This window comes from Enoplosus armatus, chromosome 6 (assembly GCF_043641665.1).
Source record: "Enoplosus armatus isolate fEnoArm2 chromosome 6, fEnoArm2.hap1, whole genome shotgun sequence".
In the NCBI taxonomy this organism is placed as follows: domain Eukaryota; kingdom Metazoa; phylum Chordata; class Actinopteri; order Centrarchiformes; family Enoplosidae; genus Enoplosus; species Enoplosus armatus.
Genome location: NC_092185.1, coordinates 25,871,513 through 25,895,085, shown reverse-complemented (window position 1 = coordinate 25,895,085; position 23,573 = coordinate 25,871,513). Strand labels below are relative to the sequence as shown.

General features: G+C 44.2%; 1 protein-coding gene across 4 annotated transcripts; it reads right to left on the bottom strand.

The window, feature by feature from the left end:
• Nucleotides 1-466: 466 nt before the first annotated feature.
• LOC139286009 (paired box protein Pax-6-like) lies at nt 467-21,977 on the bottom strand. 4 transcript variants are annotated; one of them, XM_070906655.1, is made up of 12 exons: nt 21,965-21,977; nt 17,071-17,124; nt 14,566-14,589; nt 10,431-10,561; nt 8,865-9,080; nt 7,593-7,755; nt 4,775-4,927; nt 3,577-3,659; nt 3,170-3,320; nt 2,303-2,412; nt 808-949; nt 467-552 (listed from the first exon to the last, which is right to left on the bottom strand). In XM_070906655.1, exons 1-12 carry the CDS (start codon nt 21,975-21,977, stop codon nt 467-469), a joined length of 1,326 nt encoding a protein of 441 aa, XP_070762756.1. The 4 variants fall into 4 exon arrangements, with proteins under 4 accessions (XP_070762756.1, XP_070762758.1, XP_070762757.1 ...); XM_070906657.1 differs by lacking the exon at nt 21,965-21,977 and adding an exon at nt 5,733-5,751 and having other exon boundaries at nt 7,597-7,755; nt 17,071-17,116; XM_070906656.1 differs by lacking the exon at nt 14,566-14,589.
• Between the last annotated feature and the right edge of the window lie 1,596 nt (nt 21,978-23,573).

Below are 23,573 nucleotides of genomic sequence, written 5' to 3'. Positions count from 1 at the left end.
AGCAGTTTATTCCTGTCTGGAGTTTATTATTACCAAAGGACGGTCCACCTTCCTGAGCTTCCTGAGTACAGCTCAGGCTAGAACGTTTCACTCTGGGCTGGTGCCAGAGTGTCCTCGCCAGCCAAACTTGAGTGGCAGCTGATGGAGATGATCTTTGATCCAGTTGTAGCTGAATTTTGTACTTGTTTACATTAATATTAAAATCCATCAATTGGATGAGTACTCAAACTCCTGTCCTGCTTGTCTCTGGATTTTGGTTTGAAAGTTTTCTCACAAGCATTAATGAGAGTCATTTCTTCATATTCATTCGCCTTGGTGCAGTCTGCGTCAGTCAACGACAGGTCCTTTTTGACATTCAAGCTGTAAAGTAGGGATAGGTTATGCTTTTGATGTCCCGTCTAGTCCAGTTGCAGCAGTCACTGCTGATGACCACTGCAGGCTAGAACAATTGCCGCGAGGAATGACATCACTGCAGGCGTGGCCAGTACTGTGACATGTCCGCTTCACTTCCTGGAACTTGGACGGGAACTGAGACGCCGGGCGAAATCAGACCTGGTAAAAGGAGAACAAAGTTTGTCGTTTGTTTTAACTGAATGCAAAGCAAACTGCAGAAAAAGCACAGTTGCAAATACAAAAAAAACTAAAGGAGTGCAGATGTCATGGAAGGAGCCAATCATCATTGCGAAACTGCACAAAATTTAATTTCCTGTGTCATCTAACTAGGTATCAACATGCATCCTGTCCAGGCAGAGGGGAGGGGAGGGTATGTAGAGAATCAGTAGCGGTAGCCAGTAAGTAACTTCCTACCTGTTGAGGACGGTGCAGAGGACGTCATCGACTGGCTGTTGATGTGTGGCTGCATGTGAGGAGGAGTATACGTCTCATAGCTTCTTGCATTTACAGTGGGGCTGGTGGGCAGCATGCAGGAATAAGAGGTCTGGCTGGATGCCTGGAAACACAAATGAATATTTCCCATTAAAACAGCACAACTTGAACACCCTCATGACCACTCACCGTTGGGTAGGTGTCACGCAAGATTAACAGTGTTGTTGCACCCTCGTAACTGTCGAGGTAATTTCTTTAAAGTCGGAATCAATTAACTCAACGAATGGCCTTTTTTTTTTCCACACAGGAAAGGTTGTGGTCAACGAGCCATATTAGGGTGAAGAGGCATTTTCGTTCAGGACTGCTTAACAATTTAATCAAGTGGCAACCGCCGTGGCTGAGTGAAGTCAGTGCACGAGAGCTTTAACCTGGTGTTCCTCTATCCCAGACGGTGAAGAAGTATGTCCAATGATTCCCCGACATCAGCCCCCAAAGTAAAAGTGAATATTTTTTTCCCACAAGACAAATCCAGCTTGCGGTCTCATGTGACTCACATCGTCAGCCATGCTGGTGGTCTCAGATCCTTCCAGAATGTTCACAACAAGAGATTACACGTAGAACCCAAACAGCTGTGTATTCAAAAGATGCAAGCGGCAGATTTTGTGTGGGCCAGTGGCTCCAGGTACAGGTGGGAAGATGAAACTCGATCCAGGATCCATTTCACAACCCTGGGAGGTTATCATGGCCACAATCGTTTTATCCTCCATCTCGACAATCCTGAGGTGCAGATACCCTGTGCAACATCACAAGAGATTTGTGCTTGCTTGAATTTGATTCCTTCACGTTAAAAGGAGCCAGTAGAGGTGGTTCGGGCATCTGATCAGGATTGCCTCCTGGGCTCTTCCCTTTGGAGGTTTTCTCCGGGCACGTCCAACAGATAGGAGACCCCCGCGGTAGACCCAGAAGATGCCATGCTATAGGGAATACGTATCTCATCTGGCCTGGGAACGCCTCAGGATCCCCCAGGAGGAGCTGGAAAACGTTGCTGGGGAGAGGGACGTCTGGACTACCTTGCTTAGCCTGCTGCCAGCGCTGCCTGGCGCCAGATAAGCGGAAGAAAATGGATGGATGGATTGCCTAACCCTAACCCATCCCACATGACGTCACTTTGCGGTATGGCAAATGCTGAGCCTGGCTCAACTCCTTTTGCTGGACAACCCTGTGTTTTTTTTTGCCGGATCCTCTGCGTCTGGACTGCCTGACTCATCCATACTCTCAGGGGTGGTGGTTCAGGTTCCTGTATAGCTCAAGGAGACAAGCAATGGCACTGCCAGAGTTGGAGGTTCATGTTTAGCCATGTTCACCCACAAAAAATGTTCTAAGCAACTGTAGTCAACGTATTTGTTCAGCCAGCTGAAGTCAGATACTGACAAACATGAGGATGCTATCTCGAACTCGTGCTGTCAAATGATCTTACTTGCATAGGCAGGCTGGCAGCCATACTGAAGCTGGGCATGGCTGGTAGGCTGTAGCTGTTGGACAGAACTGGATCTGGCCTTCCCAACATGGACCCTGATGAGAAGGACACTAGAGAGAGACAAGAAAAGGAGAGAACAAAGAGATTTGTGCGGTGTCCCAGCCAATATAACTGAACAACACAGCTATTAGAACGTATCTATTTGACATTAGCGGAAGCAGGGGAGATAGTTGTCATTGCCATTGTAGTAAATCTCAAATTATGACACTCAAAACTCTTAGTGGTTCGATCCCCGGCCCACATGTCTAGGTGTTGTTGAGCACGACACCAAACCCCCCCCATAAATTGTACAGAATCACTTTGGACAAAAGCATCTGCTGAATGAAGGTAACACAAATCCTAATGTAAGTCCTTGGAACTCTAACACCTAATTCAGTTGTCAGAAAGTTGGAATTCACGATAGACAACACTGCAGCTGCAGTTGCAGAGCTGTATTTTCAGGAGTTTCAGGAGTTTCCTTCGGCAGGACTGAGAGGAACCAGGCCAGAAGACAGGAAACTATTAATGATGTTTAAATATGTGGTCAAACTGCACCGAGAATATCTTTCAAAGGTGTAAATGATGTCACAGACTATTTTCATATTATTAAAAGTCACAGTCGCCATACAAGAACTCTAAATAGAATACATTCTAAATCTGGCAAGATTACAATTTAAATCAGAAATCACTTGATCAGAGAATGAGTACACGAGGTTACCGGACATTTGATGCCCGCTTTTTTATAGTTCTGGTGGACTAACCATTAAACAATATATATTAGTTAAAGGTAGTAGTGTCTGTACTTGTCGTATACTTTCTCATCGGTACCTGGTGTAGTAGGTTGTGGTAGAGGCTGGTAAACACTGGTGTTGAAGCTGCTGCTGATGGGAATATGGTTGGAGGAGTTGGACGCCTGTCGACGTTGATTCCTCAGCTTCTCCTCTCTTCTCCACTTTGCTCGTCTGTTGGAAAACCAAACCTGCTCATGGCAGAGTAGAAAAGAAAAAAAGATTGTTTTTTTATAACGTTCCGTCGGTCCTGAACTTACGAAAGCATTTTTGCACAGAACAAGGACTGTGCATTTTGTCCCCCGTCCCTTCAATTCAAATCGCCCAAAGAGAGGGTCTCTCCACAGACATTGTGTCCAGGAGGATTACATTATTGCAACACACACACACACACACACACACACACACTGATTGTAAGCCTAAAAAATAAGAAATCATTGAGCCTACCTGTATTCTTGCCTCTGGAAGGTCTATTTTGTTGGCAAGGCGTTCTCGGGCGAACACGTCTGGATAGTGAGTCCTTTCAAATTCTGGAACAAAAACACATTGCGTCATTACATAACGTCATTAGTTGTTAATTGATTTATCGGGACAATACATTTTGAGTAACGATAACACTGAAGCGCTGTGAGGGCTGTGAGGACAGCCTTTAACACGTTTCCGGTGAGGATCAATTCAGCCCGCACCAAGCAGCGAATGTTGTACATGATGACGCGATGGCTTGCTGCTCTCCAAATTCCAGAACACCGTTAACAACTTGTTGGTTTAGGGGAAATTTGATGTTTCCGGAACAACAAGCATGCAATTATCAAGAACATATATTACATGACAGCAGCACACCACAACATGTGCTAGATGACAGTAGACAGGATATATGACTGACAGTTCTTCACCGAGACATCAACATGGACCATTCCTGGTTGGATAAATTCAAAACTGGCTGAGCTGTCATTGGTCTTTATTTTTGATATTTGATATTTTTGTTATGAAGACGTTTTAAAATGTCTCCTTGAAGTCGAGTTTGAAATGAAAAATGCCGTCTTTGTAACCCTTCTAGGTCACATCCATGGGTCATATTGTGCACCTATCTAACAATAGATGGCAAACAAAATCTATTTCTTTGAACAACTTATATCAAAATTCAATCGTGTTTTCTTCCTGTAAAACAAAATATGATGTATGTTTACATAAGCCAATCAATCTGCAAGTTTTAGCAGCACAGAGCTAAGATTCATTTGTTAGCTGGCTAGCACCAGCATGGTTATGTTGGTTACGACACGCCCACTTTTCAACATTCAAATTACAAATACAAATATATATACAAATATATACCATATATACCAATAACTGTTAACAAGGTTAGAGAGTTTGACGACCATGCCATCATGTAAACATTCCTGGGAGTTGTTCGATTGGTGCATTGTGAATCTGACCCAACTCAGTCGAATCAAAGTGGATGTTTTCCACACTTTAGTCACATACAGAATATAGATGGACCAAAACCACAGCATTTACACTGAAAACAACGCTGTAGGCCTGTAGCTCACTATTTCTTTAACCGTAAATATAAAGGAACGTATGTGGGTGTATGATGTCCTAATGTTTATGAAGCTGTATGATGTACCGATGAACAACCAGCGGTTACCTTTCTCCAGTGCTTCTATCTGGTCCTGCGTGAAAGACGTTCTGTTTCTCTGCAGTTTCCTCTTCAGCTGGAGCCTCATCTGAGTCTCATCTGAGTCTTCACCGTTGGAACTAACAGATATGGTGTTCTCCCCCGGCTCTGCTTGTGGACACTCTGCACCACGGAAGGAAGGAAGTAGGTAGAAAAAAAAGGGAAGCAATAAGGAACAAACAAGGGATAGAATTACAGCGGTCTGAGACCGGTCACTGTTATGCACAATCAGCTGGAGTCATAAAGGTTTTCACATCTTGTGGTGAAGAAAAAGAAACTACATGATGAAGTAAAAACATTCCATTACAAGTAAAAGTTACGCATTCAAAATGTAGTAAATTAATATGAAAGATGAATTTTGTAAAATAAATAATACATTTTTGGCATAATGTACTAAAGTGTCAAATATAGGTATTATGAGGAGATTAATCAGAAACAATCAAAAAATCCAGTCCTGCTATCGGATCAACCATAGCACTGAAACAGATTTATTAAAGGTAGTAAATGACTAATGAGAATTTCAAGTGATTCCAACAATGTGGCAGGACTTCAACATGATGTCAAATATTACTGTTACGCAGACGATACACAATTGTATCTCTGTTTTGCCAGACAACCCCAGTTCTTTGAATTATTACTTTTTTGAAATCAGAGATTCTACTCGTAGGATCAAAAGTAGAAGGACAGAGACTGCAGTCAACGTTTTGCTGTTATGTAAAGTTATGTATCTAAGAGCGGGTTTAAAGTCATATCAAGCGTATTTATTTCATCCCAGGAACATCGCCAAAATTACACAGTTCTTAAGTCAGAATGATGCTGAAATGCTTTCATTACAAGTCACTTGTCTGACTGCCTTTCCTTTTATGTTCCAACAGCAACTCATAGATCATCCACTGCATGTCTTCTTGAAGTTCTTGACATTTCCCACCAGAAATCTGGTGAGGCTGCTTTCTGTTTTTATTAACCTAAACTGTGAAACACCCTACCATTGGATCTCAGCAAACTCCCTTGGTATTGTTATTAATTATTATTATTATAAGCTATTAGCTTTCAATAAAGCCTACTCATGCATGAAAATCCATTTTACTGCATTTCAGTGTACTTTTTGGCCTGCTGGCCCACAAAAAATACAATCTCATCAACCTGGTTTCCAACTGCAGCAAGCACCTGTTTTCAGCACCAAACAGCAGACTTGAGGTGAACATGGAGCGTTTAGCAACTAGAGAGCCAGATATTCTTCCCAGGAGGTGGTGGAGACCAAACCAGAAATAGAATATGATGCATTGTTCTAGATTCAACTACCCAACAGTATAAAGGTAGACACAATTTGCACAACCTTTAACATCTACATCAGGAAAATACAACATATATACATTAATGCAGCAGTAATATCAGTCCAAAACTAAAAGCTATACGTGAATCTTCCTCTGGAATTTGAATGAGGTCCATTCAGTTAACATGTGTAAATTGCAGTGTATGTATAACATGTACAGTGGATAGTATGATTAATATGTGTGGTAAATCTCAAGTCTGTGTTGTTTAAACTAGCCTTTAATTAGCATGATCTCATTAGTTCTAGACTTTGGTCTCATTTTGTGAAATTGGTCAGTTTAGAAAAATAGAAATAAAGTCTCTTTGATTACAAAAGTCAATAAACAGTAGCAGCGTTAAAAAAAAAAAATTACTGATTGGGCCTTTAATTTGAGGTTTTATTATATTAACTCACACATGTTTTACTCATACTGTTTCACTCCTGCTTATTGTTTTCTTATTTTAAACTATTTTCATTTTACTTTTTATTACATTATACTGTATTACGTCACATTTTTGCGCTAATCTGCATCTAATCTGCATAAAAAGACGCTATGTAAAGTTTGACTGATTTAATACGTCGTAAATTATACATTTTATTAATTAACATCAGTATGTCTCTGTAAGAGCTGCACGGTCTAGCAGGTATATTAGCAATAACAGCTAAAGCAATGGCTGCCTACAGCGGTACTTCCCTGAAACCCGGGCCTCGATCAAAGTAGACAATACAATATGTAACGTCCCAATCCATGAAATTAAACGACGCATCTGAGCTGAAGATGAATGAAAGGTACGGGGCACTTCAGAGTGGAGATCTCCAACATGTGATCTCCGAGCAGACGGGAGCCTGACTCCGGCTCCCCGTGGAACCCATGTTATTTGTGGTGCTAGCCTAATTATTCATTATCCCCAGCAGACAGAGACTGCAAAACAGAATGAAGCCATTGCTCAGTGTCACAGTCAGTCAGGCAGAAAGAGACACAAATGAGAACAGACGCCTCTCCTCCCTCCCCTATACACACACACACACACACACACAGGCACAGGCACAAACATGCTGTAGACTGATGGGGAGGCAGCAGCCGTGGTAGTATAGCATTACTTCGTGTCACTGCTGTAGTCCCAGGGTGCTGGAGGAGGAGCAGCGGCATATGAGCCAACTCCATACAGCAAATGGGGCCCTCAGCCACACACACACACACACACACACACACACACACAATGAAGGAAAAAGGAAAGGAAGCCGCTCATGTCAGCTCTATACAGTGTGCTCTCTCGGTCCCGTATAATATATAATGCGAGTGAGCAATTAACTGTGGCTGCTACATTAAAATGCAATGGGCCTGTTTGTGGTACTGTCACCAAAATCCTGCAGACTGCGCTGAGAACTCGGGCCCTGAGTAGTAGCAGTAGTAATAAAGTAGCAGTAGTTGCAGTGTTAGTAGTGGCAAGAGTTAGTGTCTTGTTAGTGTCTTACCAGCGGTAGGGAGCGTAGTCCCAGCGTACCACCCTGAGCGTCCTCCCCAGGTGTTCTGTCCGTTGAGCATCTTGAGTTTGTCAAACATCCCTTCAGCCCCCACCGTGCCCATTTGCTGCTTGTCGCTGGCCAGGTTCCTGAGCACGCGGTTTATCGATGAGACCTGAGGCGATACACGCAGCAACGTGATTACGTGAGAGCGCCGGCGTTTGTTGGACGCGTGAGGCGTCCACGGGACAGAGTCTAAGGGACAAAGCCTTTTCATTTTACATTAGACTGTTACCCAATAGGGTCTACTAGGACAGTGGCCATCAGGAGCTGCCAAAGCTCCACGGGGGGCCACTGCGCTAGGAGTTAATAGAATGACTAGATCAGGTGTAGTACATGGCTAGTGACAAGTGACAAGTTAAAAACGTAACGGTTGAAAATGTTTTATTTTCAACCTCCAAACTTCACCGGAACGTTTGCTATTTCGCGTATCCCCGCTCACGCTTACTCAGCCAATCAGCTTGTCAGCTTCGTCTCTGATGACCAGACACATTACAGTCACTTACAAGGCATCTCAGAAGCAAAGGCAGAGCACTGCATTGTGGGATATTTAGTAAAAGTTACGGCAATGCTTTGCACACGCCAAACTCCAATAAGCAATAAAAAAGTGAATATAACAGCAGCACGAGGCGGAGAATAAGGAGTGATTTCATACACAGCTCTATTCATGGTATTGCAAGGCATACTGGAAAATGTATTATCTGCACATCTGTTTATCATGCACATGTAAAGTTTGTACGTAATTCTTGGTGGTTAAAGCATCTTCGTGATAGGATAAATGCGTTACTAATTACAATTCTTACTTTACTTACGTACCGGACGGACATCAAACGTTTCACATGCGTATTTTGACACCTCGGTCCAGACGCATTCACGAACTGAGCCAAGCCAGGTTAGCCTCATGCTATTTTCCGTACCAAACTTTTATCTCCTTAACTGCTTGATTTTGACTTCAGTGTATAGGTATAGACGTTTGATGTGCAATTCACATAAGATGATATTAAAGGTCTGTACGTTTTTTTTTTTTTTTTAAGACCATATTTGCCAGCTCCAGCTTGTTTTTGTGCCACACCTGCCCACCCCCACAAACTACAAGTACCAAGCCCACCTGCAAGTCTGTGTCTGTAACAAAGACATGAGCTATTATGAACAAGGTTGTATTGATTAGTCTCGACTTTTGGCTAGCTTGCCCTGCACAAACTTAGACAAAAAAAAGGGTCTTACGCTGGGTATATTGTCGTTGGTGCAGACTCCCTCTGCCAGCAGTCGGTCTCTGATCTCCCAGGCGAAAATGGACGGACACTCTCTCTTGTACTGAGCGATCTTTCCCACCACCTCTGGAGTGGCCACCCTGGGTTTACTCCCTCCTATGGCCCGAGGACGGATCGAACCTGTCTCGTAATACCTGCCCAAGATCTTACTCACACAGCCGTTAGACACCTGGACACAAAAACAGCACACATCACACACATTATTTATTACTGGGGCAAAACAATACTGGCTTCCACAAAAGTTTTTGTTTGGTAGATGATCTACGGAGCAATCGTGTCAATGGTTAAGGGGAACTCCAATAATTGAACACATCAAAGTCTGTTTACAGGTGTTTGGGAGTACTACTGCGTATGTGGGAAAAGGTTGTTAAAAGCCTTTTGTGGCTCCAGACGGAGCTGCGCAAAATCTATTGAATTGCCTCAAGTGATGTCACTTGAGGCGGCATCAGTCGAGGCTGAAGACGACAAGTTTGAAAAGTCTGAATTAAAGATCGGTTGGTGTGGAGTTGGAAAGAAGTGAGCTCACCAGACCTCTGTAGCCCGCTACTCATCTCTGCTTGAGGCTAGAGGCTTAAGGCTACATTAGCCGCAACTAGCATCACCCGACCTGAACTGCGGGCGGTGGGGGTTGCATTTTGGGTAATGTAGGTGCAGGTTTTTGACAGTCAAAGTCCGACATTCCCGTTATAGGACTGCAATGCTAAATTAGTGGATCACTCTTTTTAAAGGTCCCATGCTGTAGAAAGTGAGGTGTCCGTGCGCACAGCCCGTTAAACGAGCCGTCGGGACTTCCGTAAGGGTGTGATGTCACAACTATACAGTCACCACACTCAGCCACGCCCCCCTGCAGGTCAACTGATTCGGGCACAGCACCACCCACCAAGTACAGGGATGCTCATCCACCCGCTCAGTCTGTCTTAAGTTATTGGAGCGCTCTGCTCAGGAACTACTGGAGGTTGTTCAGTTTGTCGAAAACGGCTTGTTTCAGACAGAGGGGGGGGGGGGGGGGGGGGGCTGAGGGGGCTGCAGGAAGAAGGAGAAGACAACATAAGGACTTTTTTTGAACTGTGAATCATGCAAAGCTTCTCTAGTGGAGTCCCTGAATAAAAATATAGAGGTGACATGAGCAGAATATGGGACCTTTAAAAGAACCCATTGGTGATTGTAGGAACCAGGAAATGAGCAGTGATCTCCAATGTCAAAGTCAGATGCTTCCTCAACCCCACTATCCAGCCAGGCATGGTGGCTCTATATCACGTCCCACCACTTCCTCCTCCTCCTCCTCCTCCTCTGTCCCTGACAGACAAGTCATAATTCACACAGCCACCAGAGCGTGTCGGTTGAATGTGAACATTAGCCATATGTAGGCATTTTAAGCAAATAACTGGGAGGACAGTCTTGATGTGCAGTGCAACTGGATGCCGAAACCCTGACCCGGGGGACATATTGTAACATTTCAGCTCCCCATGCCTGTAGGGCACAGTATCTACTACCACTGTTGGCACAGTGACGAGTTTACCTGTAGTATTCTGGATATGTCACAGGGTCGAGCTCCACTGTGTGCCAGCTCCACTATCTTCTGTCTGGTAGAATCAGGTAAAGGTCTCCCATTCACAAACACACCTCCCAGCTGGTTTACTCCACTGTGACCTACACACACACACACACACAGAGTAAAGTCTTTTTCAGCAATTTGTTTACTGAGCTACAATTTTTTTTTAACGATTTTGTTTAAAGTAGAAAAATTGAGAAGAAGTCTAACCACAATGAAGTCAACAGCCACACTGATCAGGCACATGCAGGAGGAGAGGAGGGAGTACAGCGGGGGGGGGGGGGGGACACGGGTCACAGGAGATGAAGAGAAGAAAAAAAAAAAAAAGCATCTTTAGCCTCTCTCGTAAGCCAAACTACATGTGCGTCTGTCTGTCTTTACAAGCTGCAGACTGGCACTGTTGCAGGCTTTTGTGCGGCGCTTATTTAAAATGCGTCCGTGGGCCGATCAACATGTTGCAGGGCTGACTTGTTGTCTCTCAGCAGCAGCAGCAGCAGCAGCAGCCCACAGTCTGTGCTGTGACACTGGGCAGGTTAAGTAGGGATTTACGCTGAATCAATTGTCTATTGTCTGTTAATGGCTCAGTGGGGGAAAGCATATTGCAGATTTATAAACCTCTCAACGGGACATTAATAAATCATACAACCAGCCAACATACACACACACAAACACACACACACACACACACACACACACACAGAGTGTAAGCAGTGAAGTGTGGTTGCTGCAAATCAAAAGAGGTTTCACTGTAGAGCTACCGCAAATATGAAGAACAGCGATGTCTTCCCCCTCTGCTAAAGTCCTAAAACACTATTTTCTTATAACAAATGAAACTATATATATATATATATATATATATATATATATATATGTATATCGTCCTGTTTCATATTGAACATACACAAACATTTTTGTCATTTTTGCAATGTAGGTGTAAGTGGCGCCAACGAGGGAGAGAGGGGTGGCATGCGGATATTGCCGGCCCCTCCCAAGGTATTTAGAAAAATTAAATATAAAGATATAAAAATGTAACTCCTTCATGAAATTATCTGTTTAACATGCGTGGGTTGTTAAATCCCCTCAAAGAAAAAGCCTTTCTGCAGCAGCTCTGGTGGATGTGCGCCAAACTGTCTTGAGGCTGTTGGGTCTATTTATTAAGCTCTGATAAAGGTTCAAGGCGATCAAAACATAGCTTCAAACTTGAGGGAAACGCACGTGAATTGAAGCAAAAATGAAGAGAGCATCCTCGCTGCTTTGACAACGCGCAGGCCGAAAAATGTAAGAAAACCTGCAAAACGAAATAAAACACAATGAAGTTAAGAAACGCATTCATCGTCCAACAGGAGAACCGGCTTACAGCTGGACGGAAATTTACTGATGGGCATTTAAAACAAACAAAAAAATCGATCTAATGATATCTTTAAAAAAAGCCCATTTTCCAGCATCGTTGACGGGCGGTTGCATCTGGGCATGTTGGTTCGTTTTAGTTTTAGATGCCCCTCTTGAAATAGTTTTGGGAAGGGATCGTGTTTCTTTGAGACTGTCCTTGCAAAAAAAAAAAGAAAAAAAGACCACATCAATTGTTTGTTCAAATGCATAAATAAGACCTGTTTTTAGTTTCGGTGGGGGGGGGGGGGGATTTGGGTGGGCGGTTAAGTCGACAAAGCGCATGACTTGGTTTCTTTCCCATCCAACGTTGTTTTTTTTCCCTCACAATAAATTGACATGGGTTGTTTTTAACCGCAACCATGATTTGTTCCCATAGCCAAACTAAACCCTAAACCGGAGGGGGGGGGGGGGGGGGGCGATCAGATCTGACAGGCTTTGGTCTGCTCCGTGTCGTCACGGGGCGACGTCAGCAAAAGTAAAAGAACAGGAGCTAAAAGGTAAATCTATTTCCTCTGCGTCTTTGTAATTGCTAATCATTTCTTTAATTGAGTGTGATTCATGAAAATGATTCAATAAAAGTCGAGCTCTACTCCACTGGAAATCAGATGGCTAACCCTGGATCAGAGAAGGGGGGGGGGGGGCGTTTAACCTTCCAGTGCACCTCACACTGCCATGCTTTGAACTTCTTCTTCTTCTGGTTAATTGAATTACAGGAAGCGTTGCGGCCCGCGCCCCCCCCCCCCAGTAGAAGCTGCTGCAGTTGGTGGATTATTTCGCCCTCTAACTCTTCTCCCTCATGCCGCGTCGCCTTCACTTTGTGTCTCGGGGTCGGCCGTTTTTTTTTTTGTTTTTTTTTTGCTGTAGTAATGTTAATCACGGTGTCATTTCCCCGAGGAGCAACACCCGGGGCTTTCCTCTGCTGACACGCAATTAATAGACAGACATATGGAGTCAATTTGGCTGCGGTCCCTCTGCGACACACACACACACACACACACACACACACACACACACAGCGAGAGCAGGCGGGCCCCTGGGAGCAGCTCAGCAGCTTTCACTTTAAATCAGCTCGTTCACACTGAACCTGACTTCAATTAACTTTCACTTTAGTTTAACGACGCCCTGTTTATTATCAATTTGTTCTCCAAATCGGATGACAAAATGCTCCGGAGCGACACCTTTTTTTTTTTTTTCCTGACCTGACACCCCCGTATCATTTGTTTGTGCCTTCCAAAACCTGTTTAAAAAAAAAAGAAAGAATCACTGTTTCATGATCGTTAGATTTAGGCGCAAAAAAAACTGATTTGGTTAGGTTTGGGGAAACATTGTGGTTTGGGTTGCTTAGGGTGGATGCTTAATAGTGTTGACTGTCAGGTGGAAACAGGAAATGAAGAGCTGATAAGATAAATAAGGACTTTTTTCACCTGTGAATCATGCAAAGCTACTCTAGCGGAGTCCCAGAATACAAATATAGATATAAATTTATGTATATACGATGAGCATAATATGGGACCTTTAAAGTCCAAATGTTTTGTTGGCCAATCCATCCACCCCAACCCCTTTGCTATGCAGACTTTGTCGTTGTCGCCTGACTGCCGCCATCAGTAAACATATGTTTTGCGGGAGCCTTGTTGTTGCGCCACATCTTACAACCGATATCTCTTATTGTTTACATCAGCGCAGTACGTGTGTCGCCACTGCCGATCCGAAGGGACAGTACTTTCAGACCAGTTCGCTAACATGTCTAAGATGGAATGGACACAACACAAGCCGCCACGTATGCCACAGCGACATATGACTTCCGACCCGTTTCCATTAAAGCCCCCTGTCAGTTAAATGCTGTTGACGTGTGGAAACATCACGCCTTTAAAGGTTGTAAAGTAAAGTAAAGGCCACAGGTGCACGCCTTGGTTTTCCGATTTCCAGTATTTTTCATCTGTTTTCTGACGTGCTGTGACGCAGGAAAAATATCAAAGACGGCTAAAGTCGATGGATATTGCTGCGTAATAATCAGATATCGATAACGTATTTCGCATATCTAAACGGAGGAGACTGGACCACAGCAAGGGGATGTAAAGGGAAGTAGATTCTTCTGTCATACTGGAGGTGCTTCCTCTCGTGCGCCAAAAACATCCACGCTGCAGGAGTTGCATCTTTTTCAGTGACGCCAAGACAAACTTTGGAGTGCTTGCTGCGGTTAGGGTTAGGGTTCGTGATACCCAACCCTACCTGGCATACCTGTTTTGTGTAACCCTGTTACACGTGCATACTGTACACACACACACACACACACACACACGCAGACAGCCCTCATGCAGCACACTGCAGACTGCCTGAACCCACCTTCATTGCAATCAATTCCTAATGCACCTGCGCTTTCATTCACTAATGATCTGGGCAAATGAATATTGGTGTCCACCTCCAGGTACTCCTCCACAACCTCCAGCCGCTCCAGTTTCGGTGTTTGGAATTAGAATTGATTAAAGTAGCGGAGGTGATGCGATAATAGCACCCAGTCTGAACGTTTAACCCAATGCCACTGCCCAACAGAAACCTGGCCAAAAAAAAATGGGTGAGATGGACGCGAGGGGGTGGGGGGTGGGCGGTGGGGGTGGGGGGGTGCAGTGTGGGGTTGATATCGGTCAGAGGAGAGATGCAGGACAAAGAAAACAAGCCAAAGACAAAGAGAGAGAGAGAGAAGTAATCCACACACCTTCACTGCAGAGAGCATGGACCTCTTGTCACGCAGTAAGAAAGAAAGAAATCAGGTGGAGTTCATTGTCAGTCCCACCCAAAGACGACTTAAAAAGGCCAACATTTTGCTCCAGTAACTTTGGGGGCTGTCTACATTTGAGACACGTTCACACACACACACACACACACACGACTGAAGAGTTCGAGTCATTGATGGAATCATCCGCATTTTGTACGTCTCAACCGGTCAGAAGCGAAAGCACAGGGCTGCCGTGCATCAATTATTAAAGGATAACTCCAGTTCATTACCATTTCTCTCGGTCATAATAAGATTGTGCCCCCCCCCCCCCCCCCCCCAAAAAAAAACTGAGAACATGACAACATCGCCGCAATAAAGTCCCCCGGGGCAAGAAAAGTCACGTTTTATTTTATTTTCTCTGACCCTTTCTTTTAAGTGACATTGTTATCATCACTGATAGAAATGACAAAAGACAAAACTACAAAAGCACATTGGTCTAAACCCAAAGTCCAGGGTGAAAACTCCCCAAAAAATGTGGGGTTCGGCCGGTCTCGGCGAGGCATTTCAAACATTTCATTTGTGAAAAGAGACTCTTTGCTCATCCGGCCTTTATCTGACAGCTTTTACTGTCGCAGTGACTTCAGCCTGTGCTGATGACTCACTGAATAAGAGGGCCTCAATAACAAACTCTTTTTTTTTTTCTTTTTTTTTATTGCTTCTGCCTCACCGTCAATCTCATATCATCATTACACTGACAGATTTTGGAAGAAACAACTCAACGACGGTTTTTGTTTCTCCAAAACGGGAGATGACATCATCACCTTTTAAGTTGATGTGGCAAACGTATTAACGGTCGCCTATTTATGCGTCCACAAGATATGGGTACGCATTATCATTCATTCGGAGGCGTGTTTCTGCCCGCCTGGCAAACGTGACTCCAATATTTTCTCTCTTTTAGCTCTGTTTTTGGTCTCCACCAGCTGTCCAGGCTGGCCTCTAACTGCGTCTGAATCACAGGCTGTATCGAAAGATGGACGACGTGACAGCTCCCTGAAAGTGAAGCCAAAACAACTCGATCGCCCCCCTGGTGGCTGGCTGCAGTATAGGTCATAAGCCCCGCCCCCCCCCCTCCATGTTAGCGGATGGGACATGGGCCAAACTAAAAAAAATCAAAGTACACGTCATATAAATGTTTAAATGTTCGTTTCTTCTGATCAGTTTGGTTTTAATTAGTTATTTGATGCTATAAAAACGGGGGGGAGTCATGATTGACTGCTTTGTGCTCTCGATCGGGGTGTATGGGCGGGACCTGCGGCTCCACCCCCCCCCCCCCCCCCCCCAGCAGCCTCTGGCTCCAAACGACGTCACCAGCGCAAGATGGCAGCGGCCGTTATTCCAGGAGAGTTTGGCTTCATGTTTGTACAGGGGGAGGAAGCGCTGAGAACAGCTGAGAGCGGTGAGAGTGAAACCAAGGCGGTACAGTCGAGCTGAAAGCTCCGTCAAGCCGAGGGGAGCTGCAGATCCTTCATCACCGCGAGCCACTCCTTTCAGATTGTCCCATTTTCATTTGATAACACTGTTGTAAAAAAAAAAATATCGCTTATAGCTGCTTTACCCAGGCCCAAGACGTATAAACCAGAATTGTCCTTTGATGACGGAATTCGAAATGATCGGTGACGAAACAGAGTGAAAGCAGGTTTCCAGTTATGAAAGGTTGATAGTCGACTCAACTATGCCGCTGTTTGCATTTGTTTTTCTTCAAAAACTTCAAAAGCCTGTCAGGTAATGCTTGATGGCCTGGGCCCCTAGCAGCAGATCTCAGTTGCAATATTATGTGGATTTGTATATTAAAGCTACAGCAGGCAATATTATTATTGAATTATAATCTTGGTTGAAATAACTCATTTTGACCATTGCACGTCATTAATAATATCTAATATTCAGGCCCGGCCCAGTTTTTTTTTTAAAAGGCTAACTGCAAAGGAGCCCTTATTTTTTAAAGAAGCCCTTCCATTAGATATTGTTAGTGACGTGCAATGGTCAAAATGAGTTATTTCAGCCGAAATTATGATTCAATAATATTGCCTGCTGTAGCTTTAATAGAGTTATATATCTACAAATACAAAATGAAAAAAAAAAAAAAAGAGTCATTTTCTCTCAATGAAATGAATGTAGTCTCCTCCAAGTTCATGAAAAAAAAAAAAAAAAACTGTCAAAAACGTGGTGGTTCCTCAGGCTTACAGGAAGCACGAAGCTTTTCATTTGCGATCCGAAAAGTGTTCGAAAGGGTCGATAAAGTTCAGCAAATGGCAGAGCTAATACATGACCCGGGTGGACCTGATCACTGATACGCCGTTTCCACTGTGTGCATGTAGTCTTTGATGACATGTATGAAACGCAACGGTTCAATGAAGGTATAAATGCCGTAACATTTAAAAAAAGCAAAAAAAAACAAATGTAATAAAATGATAATAACAACAAAGACTTTGGAGATGGTAAACTCACTGTTTTGCATCATGGAGGCCACACCAGTCTCCCAGCTTGTTTGGCTCCTGAAATCTGTGCAAACAGAGAAACAATCTTTTACTGTGTCATAATGTCATAATGTCATAACGCCACGCGTCTCCCTCCCCGGACACTGGATCAGAGTAAAGGTCTCCACAGGTCTCATCAACCTGTTTTTCCTACAGTAGTTAGAAAGAGAAACACACAAAAAAAAAGAACACACACACACACACACACACACACACAACATTTTTGATTTTGTAGGGAAATAGTTAAACCCTTTTTTTTTTTTATCAGATAGAAAAACATGTTGAGGTGGTAAAAAAAAAACAACAAAAAAACAAAATCCTAGACACTGTCTGGACAGAATGGCTGAATGCCAAACCATCCTGTGATTGGTTCATATGCTAATGTATGCTAATGTACATAAAGTTATGAGCACAGACTTCACACACACACACACACACACACACACACACACACACACACACTCCAGAGTGTCCAGAGTGCTGCCACATTTCTTTTTGTATTTCTACTCAGTCATAAAGCTAAAAAGGTGATTTCTGTCTCACTTTCTTATTTAATCGCTGACCATTTTGTTCGTCCTCTCTTTTGAAGACGGCCTGTCGATGAAAGACAAGCGCCCTTAATTCATCTTTCTTTCTTGCGTCTGCCTGTCGGCTGGATTCCACGCCCGGCCTTCCAACGCTGCATTAGACCACGTCTGATTTTAGTAAAGCCTCCTGGTAGCAATCACCATTCACGGCTGATGAATTGAAATTCACCTGTGATCATCCACAGTGAAAAAAGAAAAAAGGGCATTGTGGGATTTGGGGGGGGGGGGCAGCTGTTGCACATTATAAGAAACTACAGCAATTAGGCGTTGACAAATGGATTTATCTGTCTTAGAAGAAAGGAGGAACTCATCCAAGGTGTTTTCACCGAATAGAACTCAGGATCAGTCGGAGTTAAATATCGAAAAAAAGAGGGGCCGGTTTTTCTCCTGAGGGGCCACGCTGAGGGTCACCCCCAGTGGCACGCTCCTGACAAATCCTCCCATTGCTGCAAAGAAGTAAGGACGAGTTCCAGGCAATCTGCAAGGCCCGAAATTCTCACGTGTTCAGTGAAAATTTTATTGCATCCTGCTTCCTTTCACAATAACAGCGGTTTTATCTTGCGACAGGCCAATCATTGGCTAGGTCAATACTTTACTTTGTTGATTAGTGGGATTATCATTGAGGCAGGGGGGGGAAAAAAACAAAGGACATTTTGAAATGAAGAAAATAAAACTACTGGAATTAAATTTAAAGAAAAAAAGAAAAGAAAAAACCCCCTGCAGTAAACTGAAGCAAATAAACCGAGATAAAAGAACATTCCATGGTTATCTTTTTCTCTTCTTATTCTGAACATTTTGGGCCTCCATACAGACTTGTTATATACATATATATACATACAGGGGGGGGGGGGGGGGGATTGGAATTATGGAATAACTAATTGTGCCACAATGATGCAGAATTGCTATATTTTGTGCAATTTCTATATAACTTTAGACTGACTGATAATAAAAATTTAAAAAAAAAGGTGGACTATCTGCCCATAATAAAGGCCAAAATGCCCCCCCCCCCCCCCCCCCCCCAAAAAAAAAAAAAAAAAAAACTATCACGATGGACAGGTGGCGGAGAGCTCTATTTAAAACAACACATATCCAGGAATCTGATGAATATGTCGGTGGCATGGAGGGATGGTTCGGCATGCCAAAAAACGACCGGTGTGTATCTGTTGTCATGCAGAAAGCGCATGACATTCATTCTGCTTCATCTCACTCCTCCAAACCAAAGCCTCTCTCTTCTTCTTCTTTTTTTTTCTTTTTTTTTTTTGGGGGGGTCTTTAAAAAAAAAAATAAAATAAAGGCTTCAAAGCAGCTCCTTCTCTGAAGCTCTTGTCATTAACAAACCCCGCATAATGAACATGAAGCAGCTCCACACGGGGACAAACACACACACACACACACACACAGGCAAGGCCGGCTATGGGCGCCTCGTCCCCCGCTACAACGCAGCGCCTTTCTCCCCCCTGTGAAAGGGGACAAAGAGCCCGGAGGAGCGGAGCCGCGGCTCTCGCTCGGTAAAATAGCCGCCATGGGCTTTTTGTGTGTCGCCGGGGACTTTTTTTGGGGGGTAGGGGGGGTGTGGTGGTGGTGGTGGTGGTGGGGGGGGGGGGTGTAGTTGCCTCGTTAGTCGCGGCTCGTTAAAGAACCCGCGACACAAAACCGCGGCGGGGAGCCCAATTTGAGCAGCACAAGCGGCATAAAGAAGTTGTGCTGAACGCGATAGAAAAGTTTTCATTCATTCTGATATGAGCAGAAAATGTCCGGGAGAGAGAGAGAGAGAGAGAGAGAGAGAGAGAGAGAGAGAGCCGCTGCTTCACCCTACTCCCACTGCGTCTTCATCGTCATCTTCATCCCAATGTAAATAATAACACAGCCAATAACCGGGCGCACTATAATTATTAGGCCACACTATTATTAATGGGAGGCCTACACCGGGAATAAAACTCCATGGAAGTCTTTGGTTGGACAAGGGGATATTTATGTGTTTGTTGTTGTTGTTGTTGTTGTTGTTGTTGTTGTTGTTGTTGTTGCTGTTCTGCGCTTTTGGGGCTCACCGGAGCAAGTTTCCCGGCAACTTCTGAAGGACGATGGCGCTTGAAAAACGAAACAAGCCCGGAGAGGACGAAGACGGACGCGGCGCCGGCCCGAACCGGACCGGAGACGGGCCCCTTTCCCCGCGGCCCGTCCTGTTATTGAGGAGTTTAATCCTCAGTGTGCAAAATTTGAAATTTAAAAGCAAAAAGCCAACAATTGTGTGGTTTCTGGATAATAATAATAATAATAATAATAATAATAATAATAATAATATGCTTGTTGGTAGGGGTCTCCACCGCTCCGCTCGCGACGTCGACAAAACCAATAGACGTGGCTCAGGTGGCACGCGGCAGATGTAGTGAAATCTGTGTCTTCGTCAGAACATATGGGAGCGTCCCTCTGACACCCCCCCCAAACCACCCCCCCCCCCCCCCCCCCCACACACACACACAAAAAAAAAGAAATGTTTTCAAACTCCAATGCTGAATGAATCCACTCCCGCCCTGATTAATCATGCAGTTAATTGTCCTCGATTTAATTAAGACGTTCATTAACAGCGGCCTTAATTAGACCATCAATTAAGGCGAACTTGAGCGTCTTGCGCGCGCTGGCTTTGGGATTTTAAACGCGCGCGCACGCACACACACACACACACACACACACACTCGAAAAGAAGCGTGTGTTATGTTACACTGCGAGCGGACGCCACATGATGACTGGGGGGGGGGGGGGGGGTCTCCGAGGAGCGAGAGTCCAGCACACGAGCGGAATGTTGCGGGTTTTTAAACGCCGCGCGCAGGCCTCTCCACGCGCTCCCTCGCTCGCGGTGCTAGGCCTCCATCGAGCGCAGCTGGAGGAAATGACAGAAGGCCCTCCCCGGCGTTCTTCTCCCTTCAAACGTCAGTCAGACGCCTATTTACTTGTTTTTGTTTCTGTTTGAGCTGACAAGAACTCAAATAAATAAATAAATAAAATAAGGCTACAAACGGTGGCTTTAAACGAACGAGTTTGAACCCTCTAATGTTCCGGCTCCGGCTCCGTTCCGTTCCGTTTTGCGGCTTACGCGCATGTGAAGTTAAAGACGACCAATCTGGATGTTTATATATTTATATATAAGTTTTAAGTCCGGGATAGTTCCTGTCTGTCTGTCTGTCTGTCTGTCTGTCTGTCCGGCCATGTCACAATCCAGATCCAGCACCACAGGAGCCGGTCTTGTCTGAGAGTGGATGAGTTACTCCACCACGCGTCAGCCGCTTTGGGGTTATTGTTATTGTTGTTTTTTTGTTGTTGTTGTTGTTGCCCTGAGTTATGTCGTGGGGTGGGGTGGGGTGGGGGGGGGCATCACCCCGAACCAAGCAGCGCAGTCCGGCCTTCAGCAGGGCGGCAAGCGAACGTCTTTTTGACTGCTATAGTCTTCAGCCATTATTAGGACTTGAAGTGAGAAACACACATAATAATAATAATAATAATAATAATAATAATAATAATAATAATAATAATATCTGGACTGAACACATTATCACAGCAATTGTCACTTTGATGCTTGGCACGCCATTATTATGGGAGAGGGAATATCTACCTATAATAATAATAATAATAATAATATATATATATATATATAGTGTGTTGAGCGGTGTATCTAGGCTGTCATGAGCGCCTGGGTTTCTTTTGGAGTCCGTCCTGCAGCTACTCAGCCGAAACCGAACGCACTTTTACTACATTTTGACAGGAACATTTTATTTTATTTTTTTTTTTTTTTTAGCGCTAAATACGATTAATGGGCTACATTTTCCACACTTTCCATTTCAATACATTCAAAAGAAATCATCCAAACTTTTCTTTTCTTTTTTTTTTTTTCCGCCCTCTGCTTTCTACCTCCTCTCCTCTCCTCTCCTCTCCGCCCGGTTGAACGGTCGCTGCACAAAACGTTTCTGCCACCACAAGACGCACATTTTCTTCCCTCCACAATTCAGTGTGATGCCTTGTTTTGTGTTTTGTTTTTTTGTCTGAAGCTGTAGCTCTAATATTTTCATTTCTCAGCTTGTTCTGTCTGTCTGTCTGTCTGTCTGTCTGTCTTTCTTGGCATTTGTCTTTTTGGTTCCAATTAGTCTTCATCTTGTCCTTCTCTGCGAAACAAACTGTAACTTTTTAACTTCCATGCTCAGACTGATGGAGCGAGAGAGAGAGAGAGAGAGAGAGGGAGGGAGAGAGGGAGAGAGAGAGAGAGAGAGGGAGATAGAGCGAGCTTACCTTTCTGTGGCATGCTGTAGAGAAGGAAAGTTTCGGGTTTGTTTAGTTTTTCCAACAGCTCCTCTCGCTTCTATTCTTTCCTCCAATTAGTTTCTCCTTGACTGGGGAGACAAGTGCAGGGACAGACAGAGCGGCTCCTCTGAGGAGGAGGAGGAGGAGGAGGAGGGAGGGAGGGAGGGAGGGAGGAGGGATGGAGGGAGGGAGAACGAGTGGGAGGGCCGAGAGACTGCCAGAGAGAGAGAGAGAGAGAGAGAGTGCAGGGTTGGAGCTACAATGGTGAGAGCTGAGAGTTTGTTTATGAGTGAGTGAGTGAGAGAGAGAGAGAGAGAGAGGTGTGTGTGTGTGTGTGTGTGTGTGTGTGTGTGTGTGTGACTCCTGTGATCACTCTCCCACACTTCATCCCTCTCTCAGCTTCAGTTCACGGTGCTTTATTGGCATGGAATTGGCCGATATTCCGGGTTACAGTTCAAATGAAATGAAAACAGCGGAGACAAACATATACGCTTTAAGGTGAAAGTATGCGGTCTCATACTTTTGTTTGGTCTAGGTCTGTTTTTCATGGCTTGGGCCAGCAACATGCCTGGTGTGTGTGTGTGTGTGTGTGTGTGTGTGTGTGTGTGTGTGTCTTTGCAGGCTTGACATGGTGACAATGGTGCACATGGGGATAACGGTACACACACACACACACTTTCAGTTGTGTGGAGACTGAAAGAGAGCTTGAGGGAGACGTTTCAAACACCTACTTTCACAGCTTGACATCCCCGGGGCCAATCACCGTGTGGAGTGGAGCGCATTTGTCTGTTTTAGGAAGAAATTCGCAAGACATTCCAGGATAAACTCCTTGAGATGCACCAATCTCGTTTTCAAGGGGGGGTCCTCAGGCACAAAACATGGAAGTTAATAAACATTTGCGCAAAAACAAAAAGATGACGCAGGATTACACTCACACAATATAGCAAACATTTTTCTTGGTGTGCACCACAGATGAAGATGGACGACATGGCAACTCCTCAAAAGTGAAGCTTTTTTTTTTTTTTTTTTTTTTTTCGCCCCCTGGTGGCTGGCTGCAGTATAGGTGATAAGCCCCGCCCCCGCCCCCGCCCCCTGTTAGTGGATGGGACATGAAAAAAAAATCTCATCAAATACATTTTTCCCAAACATGGTTTCTGTCATTTTAGGCAGTTCTTATCTCGCTGATGGTGTTTGTTTTTCTGAGTGATTCAGGTCTTATTTAACTGGATGACAGCTAAATAGACCTAACATGTGGTCCCCCAGGGCTCTATCTTAGGCCCAATTCACTTCAGCCTACATATGCTACCACTCGGCAGCATTATTATAAATCACATCAATTTCTTTTTCTTTTCTTTTTTACGTTGGATTATCTGTATTATTATTATTTTGATTGTGCTTTCATACACCGCTCTAAAAAGTCTTTACCATGCCGGTGTTTGGTTTCTTTGTCTTCAGCACAACATCACCTGTATGACCCGACAATTCTTTTTTTTCACTTTGGCGTACTGTATCAGCATGTTTGACACAAAAAAAACACACAAAACGCATACAAATCAAAATTATGTGTTTTTTTTACCGTCAAAACCACAAACATGCT

What these genes read in the sequence shown, in the direction of transcription:
- LOC139286009 (XM_070906655.1), bottom strand. An exon ending in ACCACAACCTACTACACCAG is followed by an intron (nt 2,413 to 3,169) that starts GTACCGATGAGA and finishes GTCTCTCTCTAG; the next exon opens with TGTCCTTCTCATCAGGGTCC. An exon ending in CTGCCAGCCTGCCTATGCAA is followed by an intron (nt 950 to 2,302) that starts GTAAGATCATTT and finishes TTGTGTTTCCAG; the next exon opens with GCATCCAGCCAGACCTCTTA.